This window comes from Crocodylus siamensis, chromosome 1 (genome assembly GCF_052110815.1).
Source record: "Crocodylus siamensis isolate JL-2025a chromosome 1, ASM5211081v1, whole genome shotgun sequence".
Classification (NCBI taxonomy): Eukaryota; Metazoa; Chordata; order Crocodylia; family Crocodylidae; genus Crocodylus; species Crocodylus siamensis.
Window position 1 is genome coordinate 115,153,583 of NC_143395.1, and position 22,862 is coordinate 115,176,444.

General features: G+C 46.0%; 1 protein-coding gene across 1 annotated transcript in view; it reads left to right on the forward strand.

Annotated features, from left to right (window-relative positions):
• ADGB (androglobin) overlaps positions 1-22,862 on the forward strand; it is a 279,220-nt gene that overhangs the window by 153,942 nt on the left and 102,416 nt on the right. The window contains exon 23 of the mRNA XM_090041017.1: positions 17,530-17,664. Coding sequence (XP_089897143.1) covers positions 17,530-17,664 — 135 coding nt within the window. The remainder of the gene's footprint in view (positions 1-17,529; positions 17,665-22,862) is intronic.

Sequence of the window (22,862 nt, forward strand, 5' to 3'; positions counted from 1 at the left end):
CCGCCCAGTCATGCGATGAGTCCCACCACGTTTCTGTGATCCCTACTATGTCAGGGCTGGTGACAGCTAGGAGGAGGGCGAGTTCCTCCTGCTTCTTCCCCATACTTCGAGCATTCGTGTAGAGGCATTTGAGGCCTTCAGCGGTTGTGCCCACTGACCCCCTAGTCTCAGCAATGCCCCGTCCCCTATCGCTTACCTGTTTCTCCGTTTTGACCATTGGTCTGGGCTCGCTGGCTGTTGCTGGGCCTGGTATGTCATCGTCTCCTCCGCCCTCATCTTCCCCCTCCCCCGACGAGCCTAGTTTAAAGCCCGCCGAAGGAGGTTCACCAACCTGGAAGAGAACACACGCTTACCTTTAGGGGAAAGGTGGAGCCCATCCCATCCCAGCATGTCTCTCATCACGATGTGCCGGTCATGGCTGAGGAAGCCAAAGCCCGCCTCGAAGCACCATTCCTGTAGCCTCCAGTTGGTCTCCGCAATGCACATCTCGTGACGTCTGCCGCGTCCGCTCACTGGCAGGATGGAAGAGAAGACCGCCTGTGCGCCCATCTCCCTCAGCACGCCTCCCAGAGCATGGTAGTCCTCCATCAGGCGATCAGGGGCTCTCCTGGCCGCATCGTTAGTACCCACATGGACAAGGGTACAGCTATTGAACAATTAACTGGTTAATTGTACAATTACCTGGAAACCCGCTACACATGCAAAGTAGCTATCATACAATAAACAGCTCCTACCAGCTATACAGGTAAACCTTGAAAATGTGTATTGACTTTGTAACTGGGTGCTATTAAGCTTTAATTTGCACATGTAGTGGGGTCTTCCCTGTGGCTGGGAGCCCCATCAACTGCAGGGGTGCATCATGTCCAGCATAAAACCCCTGGGCACTAGGGTTCACAGCAGCCATTATCCACAGTATCCAGGGATTTTATTCACCCTGGAGCCCTAAGGATTATGGCAACTGTGATTTCCAGGATCCAGGGAGGGTTTCCTGCTTGCTCAAGCCCTAGGGAATCATGGCAGCTGGAAACCCCCTGGGCTCTGGGGATCATGGCTGCTGTGATCCGTAGGTCTTGGGCCAGCAGGAAACACCTGGGATCGAGGATCATCATAGAGGCCTGGGGGTATGGGTAAACCCCTGGGGCTGGAGGATTTCTGCTATGGTGATCTTCTGGCCCTGGGGGTTTCCTGCATCTCTGAAGCAGGGGGAATCACCACAGCAGTGATTCTCCAGCCCCAGGAGCTTCACACTCCCCCAGAGTGGGGAGATTGCCTCTTCAGAGAACCTCCAGCCCCACGGGCATCCCAGCAGCTGGGAGCCTCTCAACTAGGGTGACTGGGGCTCCCAGCCACAAGAGCTTGCTTCTTGCCTGTGCAAGGAGAGGCTGGGGTTGGGCTCCCTCTCCACTAGCAATAAGGCACAATGGGATGTAATGTTTGATTCCACAATCATGCCTTCTGCCATGCACTATGTGGCATGCCAGGAGGAATGATTGTGTGCATCGTGCATTAGATCCCATTGCACCTTTACCTACATGTGTAGAGGGGGGCCACAGTCTCACTGAGGACTCAAATTCTAATCTCTCCTTGGCCTGGCATGGGATCTTCAATCCCTCTTTGACTGGCTATCCCATCTAGGAATGGATATTCAGGAGCTTCTTGAAGATGCCAAATGATGGCCAGAAATAAATCCCTGCCCTGACTGCCAGGGAGCTCAGACAGATGGGAATTCATACTTGGAATTTGTGATGATTAGCAGCGACAGTAAAACGTTAGGCTGTCCTGTCATACATTCATGGACCTTTATGCTAAGTTGGCCCCTATGCTCTGCTGTCAGTACATTGGGCTTTGGCACTCCATGTCCATAGAGAGAGAGGTGCATGGCCCTTATGATTTTGAACTTGGTGAACACTGACAGCCTCTGTTCTGTCACCCACTAGTTTGGCAGGAGGAGGACAATGGCAACAAAGTCCATGCATGAGATGTGCAACACCATATTTAAGGAGCTGGGGGCTTGGCTTCTGGTTTGGGGCCCCCTAGGATGTTATCACTTGGGGCAAACATATGACCTTCCCGGACTATGCAGAGGCTTTGATGTGGAATACATACCCCATATGTGCCACCAGAACTGTGCTTCAAATTACATAAAACATAAGAGATAATAAACAAGTTGGTCTAATAAATTAAAATATTGATATATTCATAGATGTTAATATATGAATATAATGCTAAATTAAAAGGCTAATAAATTAGTTGGGCTAATAAAAGTTATCATATTTGCTAAAAAAACCTTGCCTGCCTGTGTCCTTAGGCCAACATGGCTACAACCAAAAACCCAGCATAAATCATGACGGTTTATTTTCAGTTATTCTCCAGGGATTCGTGGAACAATGGGAGCACTTCATTTCACTAACAACAGTGTTGGGTGGTGTGACGGGGGGCATCCCTGGGCCTGTCTGTTTCTGGGCTAACCACCCACCTTTCTCTCCTGCCATGCCTTTATGGGATAATAATTATGAAATTACTCAGGTGGGAGGTTACCCATTTACTACCCTGACACCAGGGGTCGCTATCCACTTCTCTAAACCTCCCCTGCATGATGGCCCATGCCTTGCAGATGGTATGTAAAGACTAACACTTTATTCTGACTTAGCCTTGAGTGGCCTTGGCCTCACTGCAGCCCTGTCTCTGTGCCTCTCTGGCACTGGGGCTCTATACCATAGTGTGCCCCCGCATGAGGCCTCATCTTCCCCAATAGCCTCAGTCCAGTCCACCTGTTGCAACAACAATATAAATATTAGCCCCTGGGCTATAACATAATGTGAGTCATGCCAGCCACACTCTGCCTCTTTAAAACCCCAAACTGTTCCTTGAGTATTGAATGCCTCCTAGCCCTGGGTACCTTGTAAACTCCTGGAACCTCATTGGCCATGTAAATAGTCTATCCAGCAGCCAAACCATTCCTGGGTAGTTCTTCCCTGTAGGAGCTCCTTCTCCTGCCAGCTTGCCAGAGAACTAATTCCTGCCAGCCTTGGCCCTGGGGTTTATATGTGCCCAGAGCCCCATCTCCTTCTGATCAGCTGACTGGCTTGTGTGGTTTAGCTTTTAACCACTATGGCTGCCCTCCTGATACTTGCTGTTCCTAAAGACTCTGGTCTTAAAGGGGCTGCCTTACCTCCTAGAAACAAGGCTAGGGTTCCATGTCACAGGTGGTCAAGCTGTATACAGGATGCCTGCATATCAGGAACTCTGGTTCCCTAGGCATGATGGAACAGGGGGAGTTTGTCTTTAGCAATTCTACCAAAGACTTAGGTAGGCTGACCATTTCCCTTTTGATCACTGGGGATCTGGCCTACCTCCTGCTTCATAGAGCCATACACCAGCTGGCTGGATGCCAGGAAGGAGTTTTTCCAATTACTGGCTGAGCAGTTGCTGGATAGTGATGCAGTACACTATTGTGTGCCTAAAGGTATATCAGAGGTCCCTTAGGGTCTGCCTTAAACTCAGACTGAGGAACATTCCCAGCTTCCTGGCCACCACCTGCATCCTCAACAATATATGTGAGGTGGGGGGAGGGGAGGGGAAATTCTGGAAACTGGGCTTGCTCCATGCTGGGGAAAGCCCCTGGCACTTTAGATGGTGCCTGGGCCAAAGCAGTAGAGGTGTGCCAAGCGGGCCCTATTTGATTTGGGTTTGGATTTGGCCCAAATCAGGGACAGTGATTTAATTTGTTGATTTGGATCACTGTACCTGATTCAGTTTGGCTGAATCCAATCTGAAGATTCGATGCTGATTCAGAGAATCGGTGATTCAGACATAGACAAGTCCCCTATTTACAGGTTTCCCTGATGGCTGGGAGGATCCTTGGTAGTTGTGTGGTGTGGATGTATGCTTCCCCCTCCTAGCCCGTTGTTGGAGCTGGATGGCTTCAAGGAGTTTGAGAACCACATCTCATTGGGTAGGTCTGACTCCACGCTGCTGGGGAGCTGAGTGGGGACAAATACACCCAGAGTCCACCCTCCCATCTCATCAAAGGAATACAGGACAGCTGGCTGTACTTTAAGGAGGTGCTTTTAAGGGTGCAGGATCAAGCTATCCTGATGTGATGGAAGAATGGCAAGTACAAAAGAAGACCAGCCTGATTAGACAACAATTCTCCGATGAGTTGAAACTCAAAAAGAATCCTACAAAAAGTAGTATTACGGATAAGTATAAGAGCATCTAATGGGCATTTTGGGGAGAAAATGAGAAAGGCAAAGGCACAATTTTAGATGCAGCTGGCAAGGAGACATAGAAGGCAATAAAAAGGATTCAAGTATGCCCAAATTAAGAGGAAGACCAGTAATTTGATAGGTCCCTTATGAATTGTGGAAGGCAATCTAATTTCAGAAAATGCACAGAAGGCTGAAGCATTTAATGCCTTTTTTACTTCAGCTTTCACAAATAGGGCTAGCTACCAGATGACAAGTGCAATTAGCAGCAAAAATAAGGCAGGAAACAAGCAGCCTAGACTCATAGACAAAGAGGTTAGGGATCACTTAGAAAAGCTAGATGCTTTCAAGTCATCAGGGCCAGATGGGATACACACTAGGATACTGAAGGAGTTGGATGAGGTAATTTCAGAACCATTGGCTGTCCTCTTTGAGAACTCATGGAGGTTAAGTGAGGTGTTGGATGACTGAAAAAGGGCAAATACAGAAGAAGGAAAAAGGAAGCCAGGAAATCAGACCAGCTAGCTTGTCTTCAATACCTATAGCCATGCCATGCATCATAGATGTTGCCAGTTATCACTGCAGCAGAGCAGCTTGCTCCAGTGCCAGGTTTGTCCCACTTAAACCTCCAAGTCTTTGTTGGGGTCAAAGCCAAGCAGGCTGAAACCCCCATTTCTCTGGCTGGGCCTCCCTTTAGCCTAGGTCCACTGTGCCAGACTTCAGCTCTTGGGCACCAGCCCTCTTGCGTTGGGCTCCTGGACCCTGTCACCCTTCTCAGGTTCTGGTCCTAGCCCTCACAGGCTCAGGCCATCTCTACTGACTTTTCTATTTTGAGCTTTCACCCTCTTGGTTTCTGCCTACCTGTGTCCTGAGCCCAGGCCCTTGGCAGGGCTCAAAACTCCATGTGCCCCTAGGCATCCCTGTGATCTCCTCTTCTCTTTTATCCACAACTAGCCTGCTGGTCTATATTAGAATGTAAAATATCACTTTAACCAAAAACGTCCCCTCTCTGGGTAAACAAACAGAAAAAAAGGCAAGGTATCACTTTTACCGAAACCTTCTCCACTCTGCATAAACAAACATTAGAGCAGCCCTCATCCCCTGGGCACTTTGGTGCCTGCAAGGGGTTCTTATGCAGCCACTGTCAGCTGGACAGCTTGACTCTCTGAAAGACATTCAGCTCATCTTCCCCAGGGCGCTGTCCTGAGTCAGGTAACTCACTAGCCTGCACAGTTCACCTTTACGTCTAATGGACAGCTTGGTCTTCCCCATTGCAGCTTAGGCCTGCTGCATACAACTCCTATCTCAGCTACCAATCTGCCCACACAGCCTGCTGTTTTTTCCCCTCTGTCACGGGGTGGGGCCCGCGAGCGGCCGTGAGCTCGCTAGCGCCCCCTTACCGTGCCAATTAGGGTGATCCAGCACCCTCTACTCGCCCGCCACGTCTTTGATGTTGAGGTTCAGAATGGGAGGCTGCCTACTTACACCTAACGACACCTTGCTGGTATCACCTTTGTTCCAAAGTGGGGGTACTCTCACCCCAGCCTTAAGGGCAAATGCGTGCCTCCAAACCTCCCCTTTATAGCATGCCCCAAGTCTCGTAGCTGTTTGTGGATGATATCTGGTCCTTGTGCCTCCCGGCGCCCTGCCTGGCACCTCTGGGCCTGTCTCCCCACCAGCGCCCATAGCCTGGTGCCCCTGGGCTTACCTCACCCAGGTACTCTTCCAACGCCTTGCCCCCTCAGGGCCTTTTGCCCACCTCTGGGCTTTCCCGTCCCCCTCAGGGTCTTTGGCCGCACTCACCATGCTTGCTGCCCCGCTCTGGGGCCTGTACCGCGCTCCTTGCGCTTGGCGTTTCCTGCGCTTGGGGCTCAGGTGGCCGTAGCCGTGTCTGGCCCCTTGACCCTTTCTTGGGTCATTTGCCCCACTGGGCAAACTGCCGCCCTTATGGGCTGGGGTCCAAACCCCGTACACCGCGCCACTCTGGCGTGGACAGTTGTGCCTCACTGGCACTGTGCCCCTGCTAGGCACCAGGAACCCCCAAGCTACTGGGGAGCTCCCATGAGGCCTCCTCACACCCCTACAGCCTCACCCGGTCCTCTGGTGTAAATATAACACAAGCCGAGCCAATTGGCTATAACACAATCACCACAGAGCCTCCCTGCTCATAATGTAAACTCCGAGCCCCTCTAGGGCTCCCAACCCTACCTCTCGTCAGGGTGTTCTCGTCCCTAGCATCATCGCAGCCGGTCAGTAAGGTAAGGCTGCAACCACCAACTCTGGCCACTCAGATCAGCCACCGAGCCCCAGCCCCTGCCCCTGCCCCTGCCCCTGCCCCTGCCCCTGCCCCTGCCCCTGCCCCTGCCCCTGCCCCTGCCCCTGCCCCTGCCCCTGCCAGAAGGGAACTGCTAGCTAGGCTTTGGCCTAGCTGTTTATAAGGGCCTGGCCCTGCCCCCTCCTGGCCACATGACCTGCCTGGTTACCCTAGCAACCCCCATCTGTGTTGCTCCAGGGCACTTCAGCAGCCCTATTCCTCCTGCTAGTAGCAGGCACCCTGGTGCCCTGCTACACCCTCTTTATAATAACACAAGCCTTTTACACACCCCTAGAGTCCTGGGTCACTTAGCACTTGTTTTACTGCTTGTGTTTTAAGTGCATGTAACATATACTAAGTATGCTGTGCAACATGGCCCTTAGGAGAGGTCCCTCACTCAAAAGGGAATAACTTGACAGCACTTCAAGAGCACTTAGCACATGCTAAACTGATTAAGCATGCATCTGCATTTTAACTGTATTTGGTCTTAATTTGAAAATGTAACACCATCCTCAGAGATCTCAGGGATAATGTATTGCCTAGCGTGATAGAGTAACTTGCAATGCCATCCGTAAATGTTATTGAGATCCTGTGGTAGAGGCACAGGAGGCAGGTGTTAGCATCTTGAGATATGAAACAACACTTAAATTGTATATACTTGACATCCTTCAGGATAAACTCTGCTCCTCATTTCTGTGTTCCAGACAAAACTTAAGCTGTATCATTGATAGAGAAGTTAATATGCTATGACTGAGGTGTTGTAGCAAAGTGGGGCAAGAAAGACAGCAGAAGTGTTACAGCATCTTAGCATACAGGGCTAGATGGCACTTCAAGAGATCATCCTGCAAAGAACCAGGATCAAGTGTACTTATGATGGGATTCTTTGAAGGCATCAAGAAGAATCAAAGATGATAAAAGTTTTTTTTTCCTTCCTTAAGTACAATTTACCATCCAGGCATGACCTAATAAAATATATCCAGTTGTAATGGAGACAGAATTCTTTTCTTATTCAGCATGACTGTTTTGCATTCTTTAATAACATTTTTTTGTAGGAACAAGTTAAATGGGTTCCTTCAATTTTCTTCTCAGAAGTTTAGAGAAATAAGAAAACTACATGTTAGGAACATATAGTATAAGCCAGGAGGTTGAGAGATGCAGGAAATAGGTAGATTGCAAAAAAAATCAGGTCAGTGGAATTGTCAAAAGGTTTTGGAGGACAAACAGCACCTGAACCTTTTATTTTCCATGCACAGTGGTCATCGTCATTCTGGCGATATTCCAAAATATATCAGCCAGCTTGAGTGTAAAGTACCATCACCTGATTGTGAGAGGCTTCTGTATGACAGAGTGAAAGATGCCAGTCAGCTTGTGAACTCCATTTTCTTCTGGGATCTCCATTTTTTAATTAGGATCTTCATTTTGCATTATGTGCCAATGGCAAGGCTGTTATGATCTATTCAGATCAACTATGCAGCTCAGGAATGTTTTATGTAAGGATCTCTGAAATGCCATCAACCAGGGACATTGATTTTGGTTTTCTCAAATACCATCCATCCCTGTGAACAACTGGCTCTCTGTACAAGACTCCACAGAAACAGAGAGACAAGCATAACAAAGGAACGCATGCGGGGGGAAAGGGACAGGCAAAAAAATGGCAAAAAAGGCAGGGTTGATGTCTATGACATAAGCAATTCACTGCTGCAGAAAACTACTGGAAAGAGAAGAAACAAAAGGATCTCTGCCTAGTCTGAAATGCTGCTGATGGACTCTGAGACATGAAATCAGACCAGGGGAGGGAATATCTCAGGATTTTTGTTCTTAGAGAGTCGTATATCTTTGCAAAACCAGAAAACATATCTTTTCAGTGCTGGCGGGAAGTCTCTTTGGTTAATCCTGCATTATTTGCCTTCTAACTGCCTTGTCTCTGAAGGGATTTTAAAAGAATCTTAAGCAATGGGTGTCAATCTTTTTGGCAGGCATGCTACAGATTAGCCCAACACTCTCCCCAAGTGCCACTCCAATTCCTTTCCCTTACCCGGCCCGCTGCTCAGCTTTCTGCTCTCTGCCCTGTGCTCCCTGACCAAGCTGCTGCTCTGCTTTTTGCTCCCTGCCCTGTCTACCACCGTGCTGCCTGTCCCCTCCCCAATCTGCCACATGGCACACAGAAGGTACCTGTGCCACTTGTGACACCTATGGCACAGGTTGGCCACCCCTAATCTAGAGTGTTCATAGTTACATGAAACTCTAGATGAACATATGAAAATAACTATGTATCCAAACAGACTGAGGCACTGATTGCAGGTTGGATAACTGGACTTCTGAGTTCCTTATCCCTAAAGTGGGACTTAGAGAAAGCGTTTGAGCTTACAAGAACACATTAGAGCAGTGGTTCTCAACCTTTGTGGCTAGGGACAGACATTACACATAAACCAGTTTAAATGATCAGAAACTGGTTTAAACCTGTAATAGAACAGATGTTCAGTGCACATAAATCAGTTTGAAATAGACCTGGTTGAATGTAGAATCAGACACACCTAGCACCCCGGAATGCTGTCTGGGCTGGGCAGGCTCTCTGCTCCACAGCAGAGCTGGCCCCTCCTCTCTACTCCCTGGATGGGAGTCTGTCTGGGTTCCTTCTGCTCTCCTCCCTCCCCCTCACCACTCCCTACTAAGCAAGAATCCCCGTCCCCCTGCCTTACACAGACACCTCTCGGCAGTAGCTAGCAGACCACATGCTGGATACAATCCATGCTGTGGCAGACGGGACAAAAGCAGAATCAACAGGTGGCTGGTAATGTCCCTCTGTTGTTTTCTTAATGGGGTGATAAACACTGAGTTAGGGGGGATAAACACTGTGTTATCAATTCCCTGCTGGGCTGGGCTGGGCTGGGCTGGGCTGGGCTGGGCTGGGTTGGGCTGGGCTGGTCAGGAGGTGGGGAACCCCTCTGTAATCAGAGTGGCCTGCCAGGGCCTGGCCATGCCCCCCTCAGCTCAGCAGTGTGGAAGGAGAGGGAGGACTGCTTTAAGCCTTCCTTGCTTTAGCAGCCTTCCTTGGCTTCTAGCTTGAGCCACTGCAGGCATGTGCCTGCATTTTTCAGTCCAGAGGGCATGTCTGTGCAGTTACAAACTGATTCAGCCTAGGCAGGTTAGACTAACCTGCAAAGATTGAATCAATTTAGGCTCAGGCTTTTGAATGTCTGCCCCTAGCCTTTAGGTTTAAGGCACCCCTTCATAAATTTTCTGAATTTACTGGCACCCCATTTCAAAAACTATTTTACTTAGTTTTTGACTTTGAAAAAATAATAGAGCAATTCTTCTGTTAAAAATAACTCAGAAGGACCAGATTTTGATACTGTGGATTCCTATATGAATCTCTGAGTTTGCTGGGAACCACGTGTACATTTAACCATGCTAATATTGCACAGCACCCTTTAAGGGCTCTCATGGCACCCCACCTAAGAATCACTGCCCTAGAGGCTCAGATGTAGTCTAGAACAATGACTAGATTCAGCCCAGACACAGTTGGGTTAGAAGTGGGACCCAGTATTAGATGTGGGGCCCAGTATTTACAGAAATATTTTCAACAGACTGGACTAGGTTGTAAATAACCCAGTTTAGACAGGACTTGGTGAAAGGAGAACACTCAAGAACGAAAGCTAATTTTGCACTGAAGACAAGGCCTCAATATTTCTTTTTGCTAAAATAATGCACTGATATATTTCAGTTTGACATTTTTATTGATGTCGCTACATCTCAAATAAGATCCCTTTGAGATGAGGGCTGATTCACCTTACTGTTTTAGGCTGTCTGCAGGTTCAGCAAGACAATGCATCTGCACAGAACTTTTTAAGGCTTTCTTCACAATCATGATTGCCCAAACAGTCATTTAAAACCAAATTCTTGCCTAGGCTGTGTACTACCAAGGAGTGCAAAGTTTATTAATACAGAATCTATAGGGCCCAGGCTATGCTCATAAATCTTTTTCCTGGTTTATCCCCTTTTTATATCATTTTTTTCTCTTTTGATTCACAAATAGTTATTAACAAGAGAAAATCCAGTATATTAGCATCATAAAATTTAAGTTTCTTACAATATTGTAGACATGACTCATAAATTAAATTTCTATCCATACATAAAATCATGTTGATTCAAAATAAAAGTGCACCATGCTAGAAGTTATGTATTTGTGATGTATTTTTTATGTAGGAAGCCTCTCTTATAGATATTTCCTTTTGCCTTGAAGTCAGGCCATCAGCTATGATAATTTTTATTTACATGCCAAAGGATATCAAGGAGTTCCATTCTAATAATAGAGCTTCAAAGAGCAAACTTTTCCTTCTTCCAGACACATGAATAAAAGGAGTGATCACACAGGTATTCAGGAAAACATTCAAGGCAGTTCTCAGTTTTTGAACTTAATTAGGATTTGAACTTTAATTAGTCCCAGTAGAAAGAAGAGCATAGCATTATTTGGCTGAACGTGAAAAAAATCTGCCTGTGCTCTGTGAAAAAGTGAGATTGCTTGAAAAGCTTGTTTTAGAAAAAATGTTTATGCTCTGACTGACCAAGTTGCTAGGAGAAAATTAAAATAAATTTCATACAGAACAGAACTTTGCTAGGCAACTGTAGAAATGTCGGTGGTAATATTGCTGCTGCTGCTGTTGTTATATTTTGCTATATATCATGCTGGTTGAAAATAAAAACTAAATAGCTTTTGTTGAAATATGCTGATATGTTATTACAAAACAATTCAAATCTTGTATATGTATTTAGCTGAACATTTTAATGGGAAATTTTTTAAATGTGTGTGGTCAAAAGAAAACTTTTTTATAATGTCAGAGTATTTCATTTTGTCTTTGTTTTTTTTATTATACCAGTCAAAACATTTTGACTGTTACAGCAATACATAGTGGAGCCCGGACCATTCGTTTCTGGGTGGTTCACGTCCCACATTATTTTGCTACAGGTTACCAAATTAAAAATGAGTCACTTATCTGCTTGCTGCAATTTTTACTTCAGAGAGTGCTCCTTCTCCACTTTGCAGCACAGCGGTGGTCCCAGATGGGTCATTGTAGAAGTGGTGTCCTTAGAAATAAAAGTCATAGCTAACAACTAGAGCACCTCAGCATCCTATGCAGCTGGTTGGTGCAGTTACATGTGCCATGAGTACTACACAAATCTTTAGAGAAGGCTGAGGAACCTAACCCTATGAAGAATCCAGGTTCTGCTGTATTTAAAACAGTTTAAATGGAATGTTTTGGAATGCTAAATTTCACAAGAAATTCTAAGGTTTCCATTTTTTTTCTTTTTTGGGACAAAACAAAATTCAGTGTTTTACCTGTTCTAAATCACAACATGGCCATCAAGTTTTCTTCAGCTCCATGTGTAATTTTATTGTTTCTAATTATTGTACTAATATATTTATAAATAATTTCACATAAGCCTAAGCTTTACAAAAATGTATAGAGTTAGTATTAGTGAAAGTGGTTGGTTTAGCATCCTTGGTGATTAAACTCCTCTATTTATGTAGAGGGTGTCAGCAGACTTAAAGATACTTTATTGTAGTGTCTTAAAGACGCTGCTCTATCTGCCTGTGTTAGTCCTGATCTAGGAGAGGCATTTCTGTAGTGATCACAGAGAGAACTGAGGTTCAGTTACATAGTTTTTGATCTTGTTTGCCAATTCATGCAATAGTGAATTTGTGAAATGGGACCTAGAATGAAGAAGTGGTGAAATGGTGATATATAGAGGCCACCAAGTATCCTTTAGAGAGGAACAATTTTTTGAGCCTTCCTAATCTTGGCAGGGTTCAAACAAGTGATCTTTAGGTGAAAGAATTTGTAGCTTCATGAGGCATGTGTAGACAAAATGGGGGCCCTAAATTGAAGCGGTGGGTTTTAAAAAACACTGCTTCAATTTAGGGCTGATTAAACCCCTGTGTCATGCACACACCCCACTGACTTATTTGCCTCTCTGGCAAGGAGGGGAGGGTGAGCTCCAGTAGGTGGAGTGGTCCCTGGGCTGCAGGAGGGGCTGATGCTTCTCTCTGTGACAGTGGTGGCCTCTCACCAGGCAGCACTTGCCTGCAGGCATCTGGCTCTGGCAGTCCCGGGTGGCACCGCAGCTGTGGATGGAAGCACTGGGCCCCCACACCGCTCAGGCAGGCAGGCAGGCTCCAGGGGGGAGGGAAAAAAAAGATCAGGCTCACTGCTTTTCTTGGGTGGAGCTGCTTTGTCGGGCTACTTTCAGGATGCTTCTGCAGCTGCCTGCAGAGTCCCTGAGCTGCATGGAGCCTGGTGCTTCACTTCACAGCTGTTGGGGCAGAAAACTAAAACTCCTCAAAGGAGTTTTAGTTTGCTGCACCCCAAGACATATAAGGCACATTTACACTGCCAAATTTCCTACAGTGGCTGGAATTAATGTGCAATATGCTGTCGAGTCATGAAAACACCGACACCATTAAAGCGGTGCAAAAGCATTTAGCCTGCTTTAAAGTGTCATGCACACACACCTTTAGTAATTTGCTAAAGTACTGAGCCACTAGCTCATGCTACACCCTGAGGAATGAGGACTACTTTTTTTGAAAGAGAGCTTTAGACCAGAATCTAAAGCTTAGACAGGCAAAGTCTTCTATTCTTTCAGTACACATACAGAATTACCCACGGTGCTGTTCTGCAAACACACTTGCACACAAGAATCAGAAAATATGCCATACTGTTAAACGTGCAACAAATATTAACAAATGTAAATAAAATAATAAAACCAGTTTGTCACACCTTATCTACAATTTTCAAATTTAATTTTAAAGGCAGTGCTTTGCAATATAAAATAATTTCTAAATGTATTTTAGGGTCTTTATAAGACCTAAGAGAAAACCCCTTTGCCTGTGTAAAGTGAAACCTAAGGGTGCTTTTACACATGACTAACATTCAAGTATTTACTGTCTCTCATGTTACAATAGTATTCCTCAGGTTTCTCTTCTTGCACTAACTGGAGACACTCAAAAGGTTTTAAAAACTTTTAAGTGTAAGTAACATTATGCTGGTCAGACTACAGGTCTGTCTAGCCCAGCATCCTGAATTTCTCAGTAGCAGAGAGTAGATTTCATAGATTTCATAGACATCAGGGCTGGAAGGGACCTCGGGAGATCATCGAGTCCAGCCCCCTGCCCAGGGCAGGAAGTCAGCTGGGGTCATAGGATCCCAGCAAGATAAGCATCCAATTTACTCTTGAAGGTGTTCAATGTAGGTGCTTGAACCACCTCCGCTGGCAGACTGTTCCAGACCTTGGGGGCTCGGAAAGTGAAGAAATTTTTCCTTATGTCCAGCCTGAAACGGTCTTGCAGGAGTTTGTGACCGTTCAACCTAGTCATCCTTTGGGGCGCTCTGGTGAACAAACATTACCCCAGATCCTGATAAACTTATAGGTGGCCATCAGATCACCCCTGAGCCTGCGCTTTTCCAGGCTAAAGAGTCCCGTGTCTCCCAGCCTATCATCATAAGATCTGTTTTCCTGACCTCTGATCATGCGCGTGGCTCTCCTCTGGACTCTCTCAAGCTTCTCCACATCCTTTTTGAATTGCAGAGCCCAAAACTGGACGCAGTACTCCAGCTGCGGCCTCACCAAGGCCGAGTACAAGGGGAGAATGACATCCCGGGATTTGCTCGAGAAGCATCTATGGATGCAAGCCAGCGTTTTGGTCACTTTATTAGCCGCAGCATTGCATTGCAAGCTCATGTTCATCTTGTGGTAATGATGACCCCCAAGTCTCTTTCTTCTGTAGTGCTATCCAACGTAGCACTGCCGAGCCTATAAGGATGCTGCAGGTTTTTCCTCGCAAGGTGGAGAACCTTGCATTTTTCGGTGTTAAAAACCATCAGGTTCTCGTCTGCCCATTTGCTGAGCTTGTCCAGGTCAGCCTGGATCACCTGCCTATCTTCTGGCGTGGATGCTTTGCCCCAAAGTTTGGTGTCATCGGCGAACTTGGCCAGTCCACTCCTGACTCCAATGTCCACATCATTAATGAAGATGTTGAACAGTATGGGTCCAAGGACAGAGCCTTGAGGGACCCCACTGGTCACAGGGCACCACGATGAGTGACTGCCATCAATTACAACCCTCTGGGTCCGACCACGGAGCCAATTTCCCAGCCAGCAGATCGTGGTGGAGCCAAGGCCAGTTTGGCCAAGAGGTGATCATGGGATACCAGATCAAAGGCTTTTTTGAAGTCAAGATATATGACATCGATCTCTTCTCCCTCGTCCAGGTGATAGGTCACCCAGTCATAGAAGGAAATGAGATTGGTCAAACAAGACCTACCCGCAACAAACCCGTGCTGGCTATCCCTTAGAATGTTAGCCTGGGCCAGTCCCTCAAGGATGGCCTCCTTAATAAACTTTTCTAAGATCTTCCCCAGGAGAGAAGTCAGGCTAATGGGCCTGTAGTTAGCCGGATCCACTCTCCTCCCTTTCTTGAAGATCAGCACCACATTGGCCTTCTTCCAGTCTTCGGGCACTACACCAGAGCGCCAGGAGTTTTCAAAGATCCGTGCCAGGGGCTGGGCTATGACACTCGCCAGCTCCTTGAGTACCCTGAGGTGCATATTGTCAGGGCCGGCTGACTTGAAGGTATCCAGCCTCTGAAGGTGTTCCTTCACAAGGTCAGCATTGATGGAGGGAAGGGGATCATCCTCACCCAGACCTCCCAGTCCCATAGTGGACATTGGCGTCTTGTGGGACCGATGAAAGACCGATGCAAAGTACCCATTTAATAGGTTGGTTTTTTCCTGGGTGTCAGTTGTCCCTTCTGGTTCAGCAGGGGTCCAGTGTTGCCCTTGCTTTTCCTCCGGCTCCCCACATATCTGAAAAAGGACTTTTTATTGTCCTTGATGCTCGAAGCTAGTTGGTTCAGTTGCAGCCTTGGTTTTCCTGGTTTGCTCCCTGCAGGACTGGACCACTGCAGAATAATCCTCCTTGGAGGTGGCTCCCATCCTCCATCCTTTGTAGGCCTTTCTTTTTAGCCTCAGGAGGTCTGCTTGATCCCTGGGGAGCCAGGGGAGCTGCTGTGCCTCTTGCTGCCTTTCCTCCGAGGTGGAATACACTTAGCTTTTGCATTGAGGATTGCTCCCTTGAGGAGCAACCACTCATCTTGAACTCCCCTCCCCCTAGGGTCATGGTCCCTTATGACCTCACTCACTGACAAGCCTCCTGAGCTTGTTAAAGTCCACTTTCCTGAAATCAAGGACTTCCATGTTGCTGACTGACTTCCAGCTTTACGGCGGATGGTGAAGGTGATTAGCTTGTGGTCACTGTCACCCAGCTTCCCATCAATCAGTAGGTCACTGATTAGGTGGTCCCCAGTTTCCAGTACCAGGCCGAGCAGCGCTTTACCTCTCATTGGCCCATAGACTTCTTTGGTCAGGTAGAGGTCATCCACACATGATAGGAAGCTTTGCAACTGCTCGGATATTGCTGAGTGAACCTCCCATGAAATGCTTGGTATTTGAAGTCACCCATGACAACCATGGTCCTGGAGCATGTGGCCTCAACCAGCTCCTGGGCAAACTCCTGGTCAAGCTCTTGGCTTTGGGTGGGAAGTCCATAGTAGACTCCCACCGTCATGTCCCATGTGCTGTGTTCCCCACAGATTTTAACCCAGAGGGTCTTCAGTCTTCCACCCTGGTCACCAAGATCAGCTTGTAGGGGTGTGTAGCTTTCCTTAACATAGAAAGCTACACCCCCACCCATTTATCTACTTGATCTCTCCTGTACAGGGTACAGCCGTCTATACCCATGGTCCATTCATGGGTGGAGTCCCACCAGGTTTCCGTTATCCCTATGTAGTCATAATTATTTGTGTTAAGCAGGAGGACGAGTTCCTCCTCATTATTCCCCAAGCTCCTGGCATTTGTTTACAGGCAGGCAAGTGTCCCCTTGGGGGCTCTTGCCTTGCCCACAAATTGTACCAGGGCTGGGGCAGGGGTGGGCTCCCTTAAGTGCCTTGAATTGCTGGCTTTGCAAGGGTTGCTCAGCGGGCCAGCAATGGCAATAGGCCTTTTGACCTTTTTGGTCTTTCCTTGCTATATAAAACTGTAGAACCTTGCAATTTAATCTATATTAATTACTAACGATCAATATTTGTCTGCTACCTGAGGCCCTCATGAGAAATAAGGGTTGTAAACCCTGATACATTTTTGAATGTTCAGTAGAAGAGATGAGATGAGCCTCCAGAGTCTTCTGGGTCCAAGCCTGAAGCAGTGTGCTGTTGGCTTAAAGGCATTTTATAGGAGTATTTTCTGTCTGTCTAGTTATACCTGAGATTCTAAGTGACATTCATGTAGGCATGACAGGACTACTAATACCTATGTGTGTGTCACAGGAACTATATCTCTTGGCAAGTCAGTAACAAGTCCTTGGTAAATGTTCTTTGATCTTCTTATGACTTTTCCTAGTAGAAGCTGAGTTGAAATTTTTAGCACTTACACAGTGAAATTGTTTAAGTAGTAAAGCTTTACAGTTAACAAAATCTTTCAGAATTACTGGACCCATCCAACTCTGGAGCCCTAGTTTCAGGCTGTCTGCAAGCTCTAACAATACTCCAGCAATTTATATTCAATACACATTTTGAAGGTTCTTTTGCAATAAGAATAAAAGGCGGAAAAAAAATTAAAGTTGTTTAAACAAGATGGCTGCCATTAAAGACAAGCTCAGTAAGCCTCTGCTACTTGGATCAATTTAACTTTTGATATCAGAAAGAAAACCTAGATGACAATATTAGGCAATTGCCCAGGATATATAATCATCCTGATTTGGTACCACATTCTAACAGGGATTTAATATATATTGTATCATACATAGTATGACAATGGTACATCATAAATGGAAGATTTATGAACCAAAAAATGTATTCCTAGAGAACAGCTAACAAATCCTTTAGATTTATTTTAAACAGCTGTGATTGCAGCATTTGCATCGTGTTTTTGACAGAACTGTTCTCTTTTTCTTGTAGATGTGCTAGAGCTTAATATTCCAGTTTCTTGGCAGAACAGAATTCCAACTCCTGAAGAAGAAGCTGCAGCTCTTAAACTACAGGCCAACTGGCAAGGGACTTATATTAGAAAGGTGCTAAATGGTAGAAAACCAGGTAAGCCTTTAAAAATATATTTAAAAAAATATATAGTGTATCCTTTAATTAATTATCAAGAGTCATTATACATACATTATCTGAAGAGCTAATTTAAAAATATATAGGAAAACTGTGAAATATTACAGATGAATTTCAGATGGTGCGGGAGGGGCCCCCAATCCTTGTTATAAGGGTAAAGCCCAGGAGCCAAAATCACTGGCTTCAAGACAGTACAGAGAACCTGGTTACAGAACTGTAAGTCTGCTTTCAGACAGTCAGGCTGCTGGTGCAAGCCATAGAGAGGTAAATGCCAAAACAATAAACCTGCTATTTGGTAAAAAAGGAGCCCCTGTACCCCATTAAGGAAAAAGAACCTGGTTACTGGAAGAAGAGAAGCAAGGCAGGGATATTTACCCAGAGCTCTGGAGATTTAGAGTGGCCCTGATTTTGAAGGGAGGAGGAGATTTGCAGAGAGGAGACTTGAGGTATGTAATTTTTGTTCTATGGTTGTTTATGTTTCTGTTTTAGCCATGAGGTGTGGGTCTGGCTGTAACGGAGTAGGGAGGTCATGGTGAGTACAAGGGGAAGGTATATGATACGTGGGCATAGAACCCCCTGAGAAAAGCAGACTGACTGTCAAGAGGCTAAGGCTGGAGAGCCCAGGGAGAGAGACTGACAATCAGAGAGCTAGTAGAGGAGAGCGAGGGGGAGAAACTGATAATCAGGGGGATGGAGACTGTGGGCCCTGGACAAGAGCAGCCTTTTGCAAGGTGCAAGGAAAAGTGAACCCCAGATAAAGGCCGAGTTGGCTGAGACCAAATATAAAAAGAAGATGCCTTGCTCACAGGACTAAGTTTAAAAAAAAAATCAGGCTGTACAAAGACAGTTTGTTGAGGGGGGTGCAGTGAAATGCCTCTGGTATTCTGAGCACAGCTTTGTATATATGTGTGTGTGTGTGTGTATTAGGCCTGTGTGAATAGAGAAGTATTTGATTTAGATTCAGATTTAGCCAATTCAGAGGACAGTGATTCGATTTGGTGATTCAAATCACTGTCTCCATTAGATTTGACCAGATCAGAATCGGGGTTTCGGTGCTGATTTGGAGATTCTGATTGGCTGGGGAGGAGCATGCACAGCCGGGCAGCTGCAGGTTCTTCTGTGGCTCCTCCGGCTGTGCCTGCCTTTCCCCGGGCAAGGGAAGCCGCAGGGGTAGCTCCCATGGCTACCCCGCCCAGCCCCATCTACCACGCAAATATAATTCCTAGGGCAGTGCGAGGCTTTGGACAGAGCTTCAGATCTGGAGAAGCTTTGGACACTTCGGAGTCCAAAGCAGCACATCCGGGTTGAAGTTCTGGCCTCGTTAGGCTTCCCAAAGAACTTTGGAGCTGCCTCAGAGCTGCCTCAGAGATCCGGCCATAGGGTAAAATGGGGAAACAGTAAAATACCTATAACTGTTTTCTGTCCGATTTGGATGACATTTTCAGGGGGTGCAGAGAGGATGAAGTCTGCCATATTTCAAGAAGATCAGTGCAGGAGTTTGGGGGGAACAACACCCTAAATTCTTGAAAGCCAAACTCATGTCATGGCTGTGTGTCACACCACAGGGGAGTGAAAACTGAAGGGGTGGTAGCTCTTTCTGAGGCCACAAAGCCTGCCAAGTTTCAAGAAGTTCGGTGCAGGGGTTTGGGGGGAACTGCACCTCAAGCTGTGGACAAGCAAAACTCATGCCGTGGGTGCTGTGGGACTGACTGTGTCTGGCTTGGGGCTGGCAGGGGAGACACTGCTGCAGGCCTGGCTGCCAAGCTGCTGTGTTACCAGTTGCCAATCAATCAATCATGATTCACTCAGGGACCAGGGACTCAGGCACCAGCTCAATACACAGGACCTAGCTACTACATAACGACTTAACGAGCATCAATTAACAGTCTTGGCATGAGTTTTGCTTATAAGCTAGGTATGCAGAGCCCCAGAACCCCCCGATCTCCTTGACAGCTGGCAGGCATCACAGCAGGGGCCACCATCCCTGCAGCTGTCATCCCACTGCACCTTAAGACAAACAGTGTCACCCATGGCACGAGTCTTGCTTGTCCACAGCTTGAGGGGCAGTTCCCCTCAAACCCCTGCAGCCATCTCCTTGAAACTTGGCAGGCTTTGTGGCCTCAGTAAGAGCTACCAGCCCTGCAGTTTTCACCCCCCTGTGGTGTGACACACAGCGGTGACATGAGTTTGGCTTTCGAGAATTTGGGGTACAGTTCCCCCCAAACCCCTGCACCAATATTTTTGAAACTTATCAGGTTTCATGCTCTCAGCAGAGGCTACCATCTCGGCAAATTTCATCCAAATCAGACAAGAAACAACAAAGTTATAGATATTTAATTGATTCCCCATTATACCTTATGGCTGGATCTCCGAGGCGGCTCCAAAGTTTTGGAACCACTTCGGCCAGATTGAGGCAGAAACCTGGTTCAGAGCTCCAGATTGGATCGCAGCCATCTGAAGCTGGATCAGATCGCTGCCAACTTGTACAGGCCTAATAATTCCCCCCAACAATAATTCCCCCCAACAAGCGTGGCAGGTGGGATCAGGGCACTACCATGGAGGGCAGAGTGAGAGACAGGATTAGTGTGACTGTCATGGGGTGCCACAACCATCCTTGGTGGCAGGTCTTGTTACAAATGGCTGCCAAAATTTAATAAACTGCATGATACAAATGCAATATGACACTGGTGCACCTGGCAGACGTTACATTTAAAGCATAATTAATGTGTTAATTGTAACTTACAATCTGTTGAAGCACTTCATCATCTGATAAGTCATAAACATGGCAATCCAGCCTAAAAGATGGTACACAGTAAGTGTAGTACATCTTTGTAACTTGGGTGTATCAAGCTTTAATTTGAATGTGTGGCATATTATACATACGGTCACAGTGCTTGGCCAGGTCCTCCAAGTAGTCCTTCCTCCCACCCCCTCCTGCAAGGATACTCTCTGTGACTCATGCTGAACTCTGCTGGTGCAGTAGCAGGAAATTTCATGACTCACTGCCCTTCATCTCTTCCCACAATCCGTCTTCAAAGCTGCTTCTTTAAGAAGCTATTTAGGACTTCTCCTCTGTGAGAACCAGGGTGTAAACACTTAACATGACATGCTTTACTTAGATACAACCTGAAAGATATGGGAGGGAATTTGTTTGGAAAGCTATGAACATGACAAAAATGGGGAGAGAGGAAAAACACATATGCAAAAACACCTCATAAAGTCTCCTGGGTGCTTTTGTAACTTGCTGATCCTGCCCCCTTGAGTCCTTCACCATGATCTTCCCTGCACAAGGGCCTGGGGAGCAACTCCTTCACTAAAAGGTTCTCAGCTGACAAGCTGCTGAGCTTAGAGCTGACTTCTCATTAGCAGCACACCAGAAGGTGAGGGGTTACAGCCCTTTCCAACAGCTCTTTAGCTTCTCTTGCCAGAAAGTGTAGACCAAGTTCCCAGGGCACTTTTTCCCCTACAAGGTATCTTGCCCTGTGAGCATGAAGCAGGTCACATGATGCAACAGTTTCCTTTTGCCAACATTACTATTGGTTAATGGAAATAACAGCTGGCAGGGACCTGAGTCTCATTGATGGCATTAACTATGGAATAGGATTTTGACCTCTGCCCCTATGAAGTCCACTGGAAAGACTCTAATTGACTTTAGTAGGTGCTGAATTAGGACCTATATAATTGTGGCCTTAGTTAGCTCAGAATAATGTAGAAGGTTTAGTTTGTGGAAAAAAAATGTATTTGATATTATATATTCCATGTATATTATCAAATTCCATATCATATTTCAGCTATATAATATATAGCTTTCCCAGGAGAGTGTTGTACTAACACCTCTCCCTATTCATTTGAAGTATTACTATTTTTTTAAAGAGATGTAATTGCAAGTATTCAGAGAGATGTCTGTGAATAAAAGATCTCAGCATATTGAAACAGTTTACTGCCATCTCTATGTAAAGGTTTATATATATTTAACTAAAAATATTTGAATATTGTGATGCCCATTTGTAATGAAACATGCAGTAGCAAGTTCGAGTGAATATGTATGAACAGCTGTCATGGATGAATCATGGAGACATTCAGAAAGTAAAAAGAGTTGTATTTTGGGGTTTGCCAATTAAATTTTTTATGTTCATTTTTCATGTAGCTATTGAAGAATGTAGACTGTGGAAAATGTGTACAATATTGGCAAAGCATTGTGGTTCAGACAGTCTGAATGAGAAAGAGGCTTTAATAAATATAGTATTAATAGACTGTGTATATGTGTGCATGAGAGAGGCAGAGAAATATCCTGAGTAAATAATTATACATGTGCCAAGTATGTACTAACTATACTATTAAAGTTGATGTAATCATCTGATATAACAAAGATGTAAGATAATGACTTAAGCAATTCTAGCCTAGAAAATCAAACTTTATCTATTGCATGACCAGCTCTTTGTGAGACAATTACCTTCAACATCTCTCTCTCTTTAGGTGCAAACAGACTTTGCCTTTGTGCCACCATAAAAATGTTTGCGCCTTTGCAGCTACGCCAGGAAGGTGCTTCCATTTCTGGTGGGGAAATGTGGGAAAAATCATGTTTGTAGACTTGCAAAGGTGCACCTGAAGATTCTGACACAGGGTATTCCTCTACAAACTCCCAGGTTTTCCCTATGGCAGAGGTGCACCCTGAGGTTTGTCCTTCGGGTCTCTGAAGCCCTGGAAGTGGACAGAGCCCAATTCTGTAGGATAACAGGCAATTTCTATTTTGCCAGCTGTGCTGAGACAATGTTTGTTTATAGTCTTCAAGTCACTGCTTTGCAACACAGTCTCCACCTACAGGTATAACCTGTATGCTTGGTTCCTGACTGTTTTACTTTACATTTTGATGCATTAAAATACATCTTACTGTCTTGAATACAACATACACCTTTTCCAAAATTGGCTACTGGAAGTTGGGTACACACGTTAAGTGAGGAATCACAGTAATAGCAGCTTCTGCACCTCCAGCCTGTCAGGGGAAAGAGAAAATAATGCCATATGTGCTGCACAGGGAGCACAAGGGGCTTTCTAGCGGTCATGTGGACACACTCTCATTTCCCGCTGCATAGGCTTGTTCTGCAGAAGCTGCTACTCGTTCAGCTAGGTGGGCCCTCAGGCGACTCCACAGGTGCCACTGACTAGAATTGGACTTA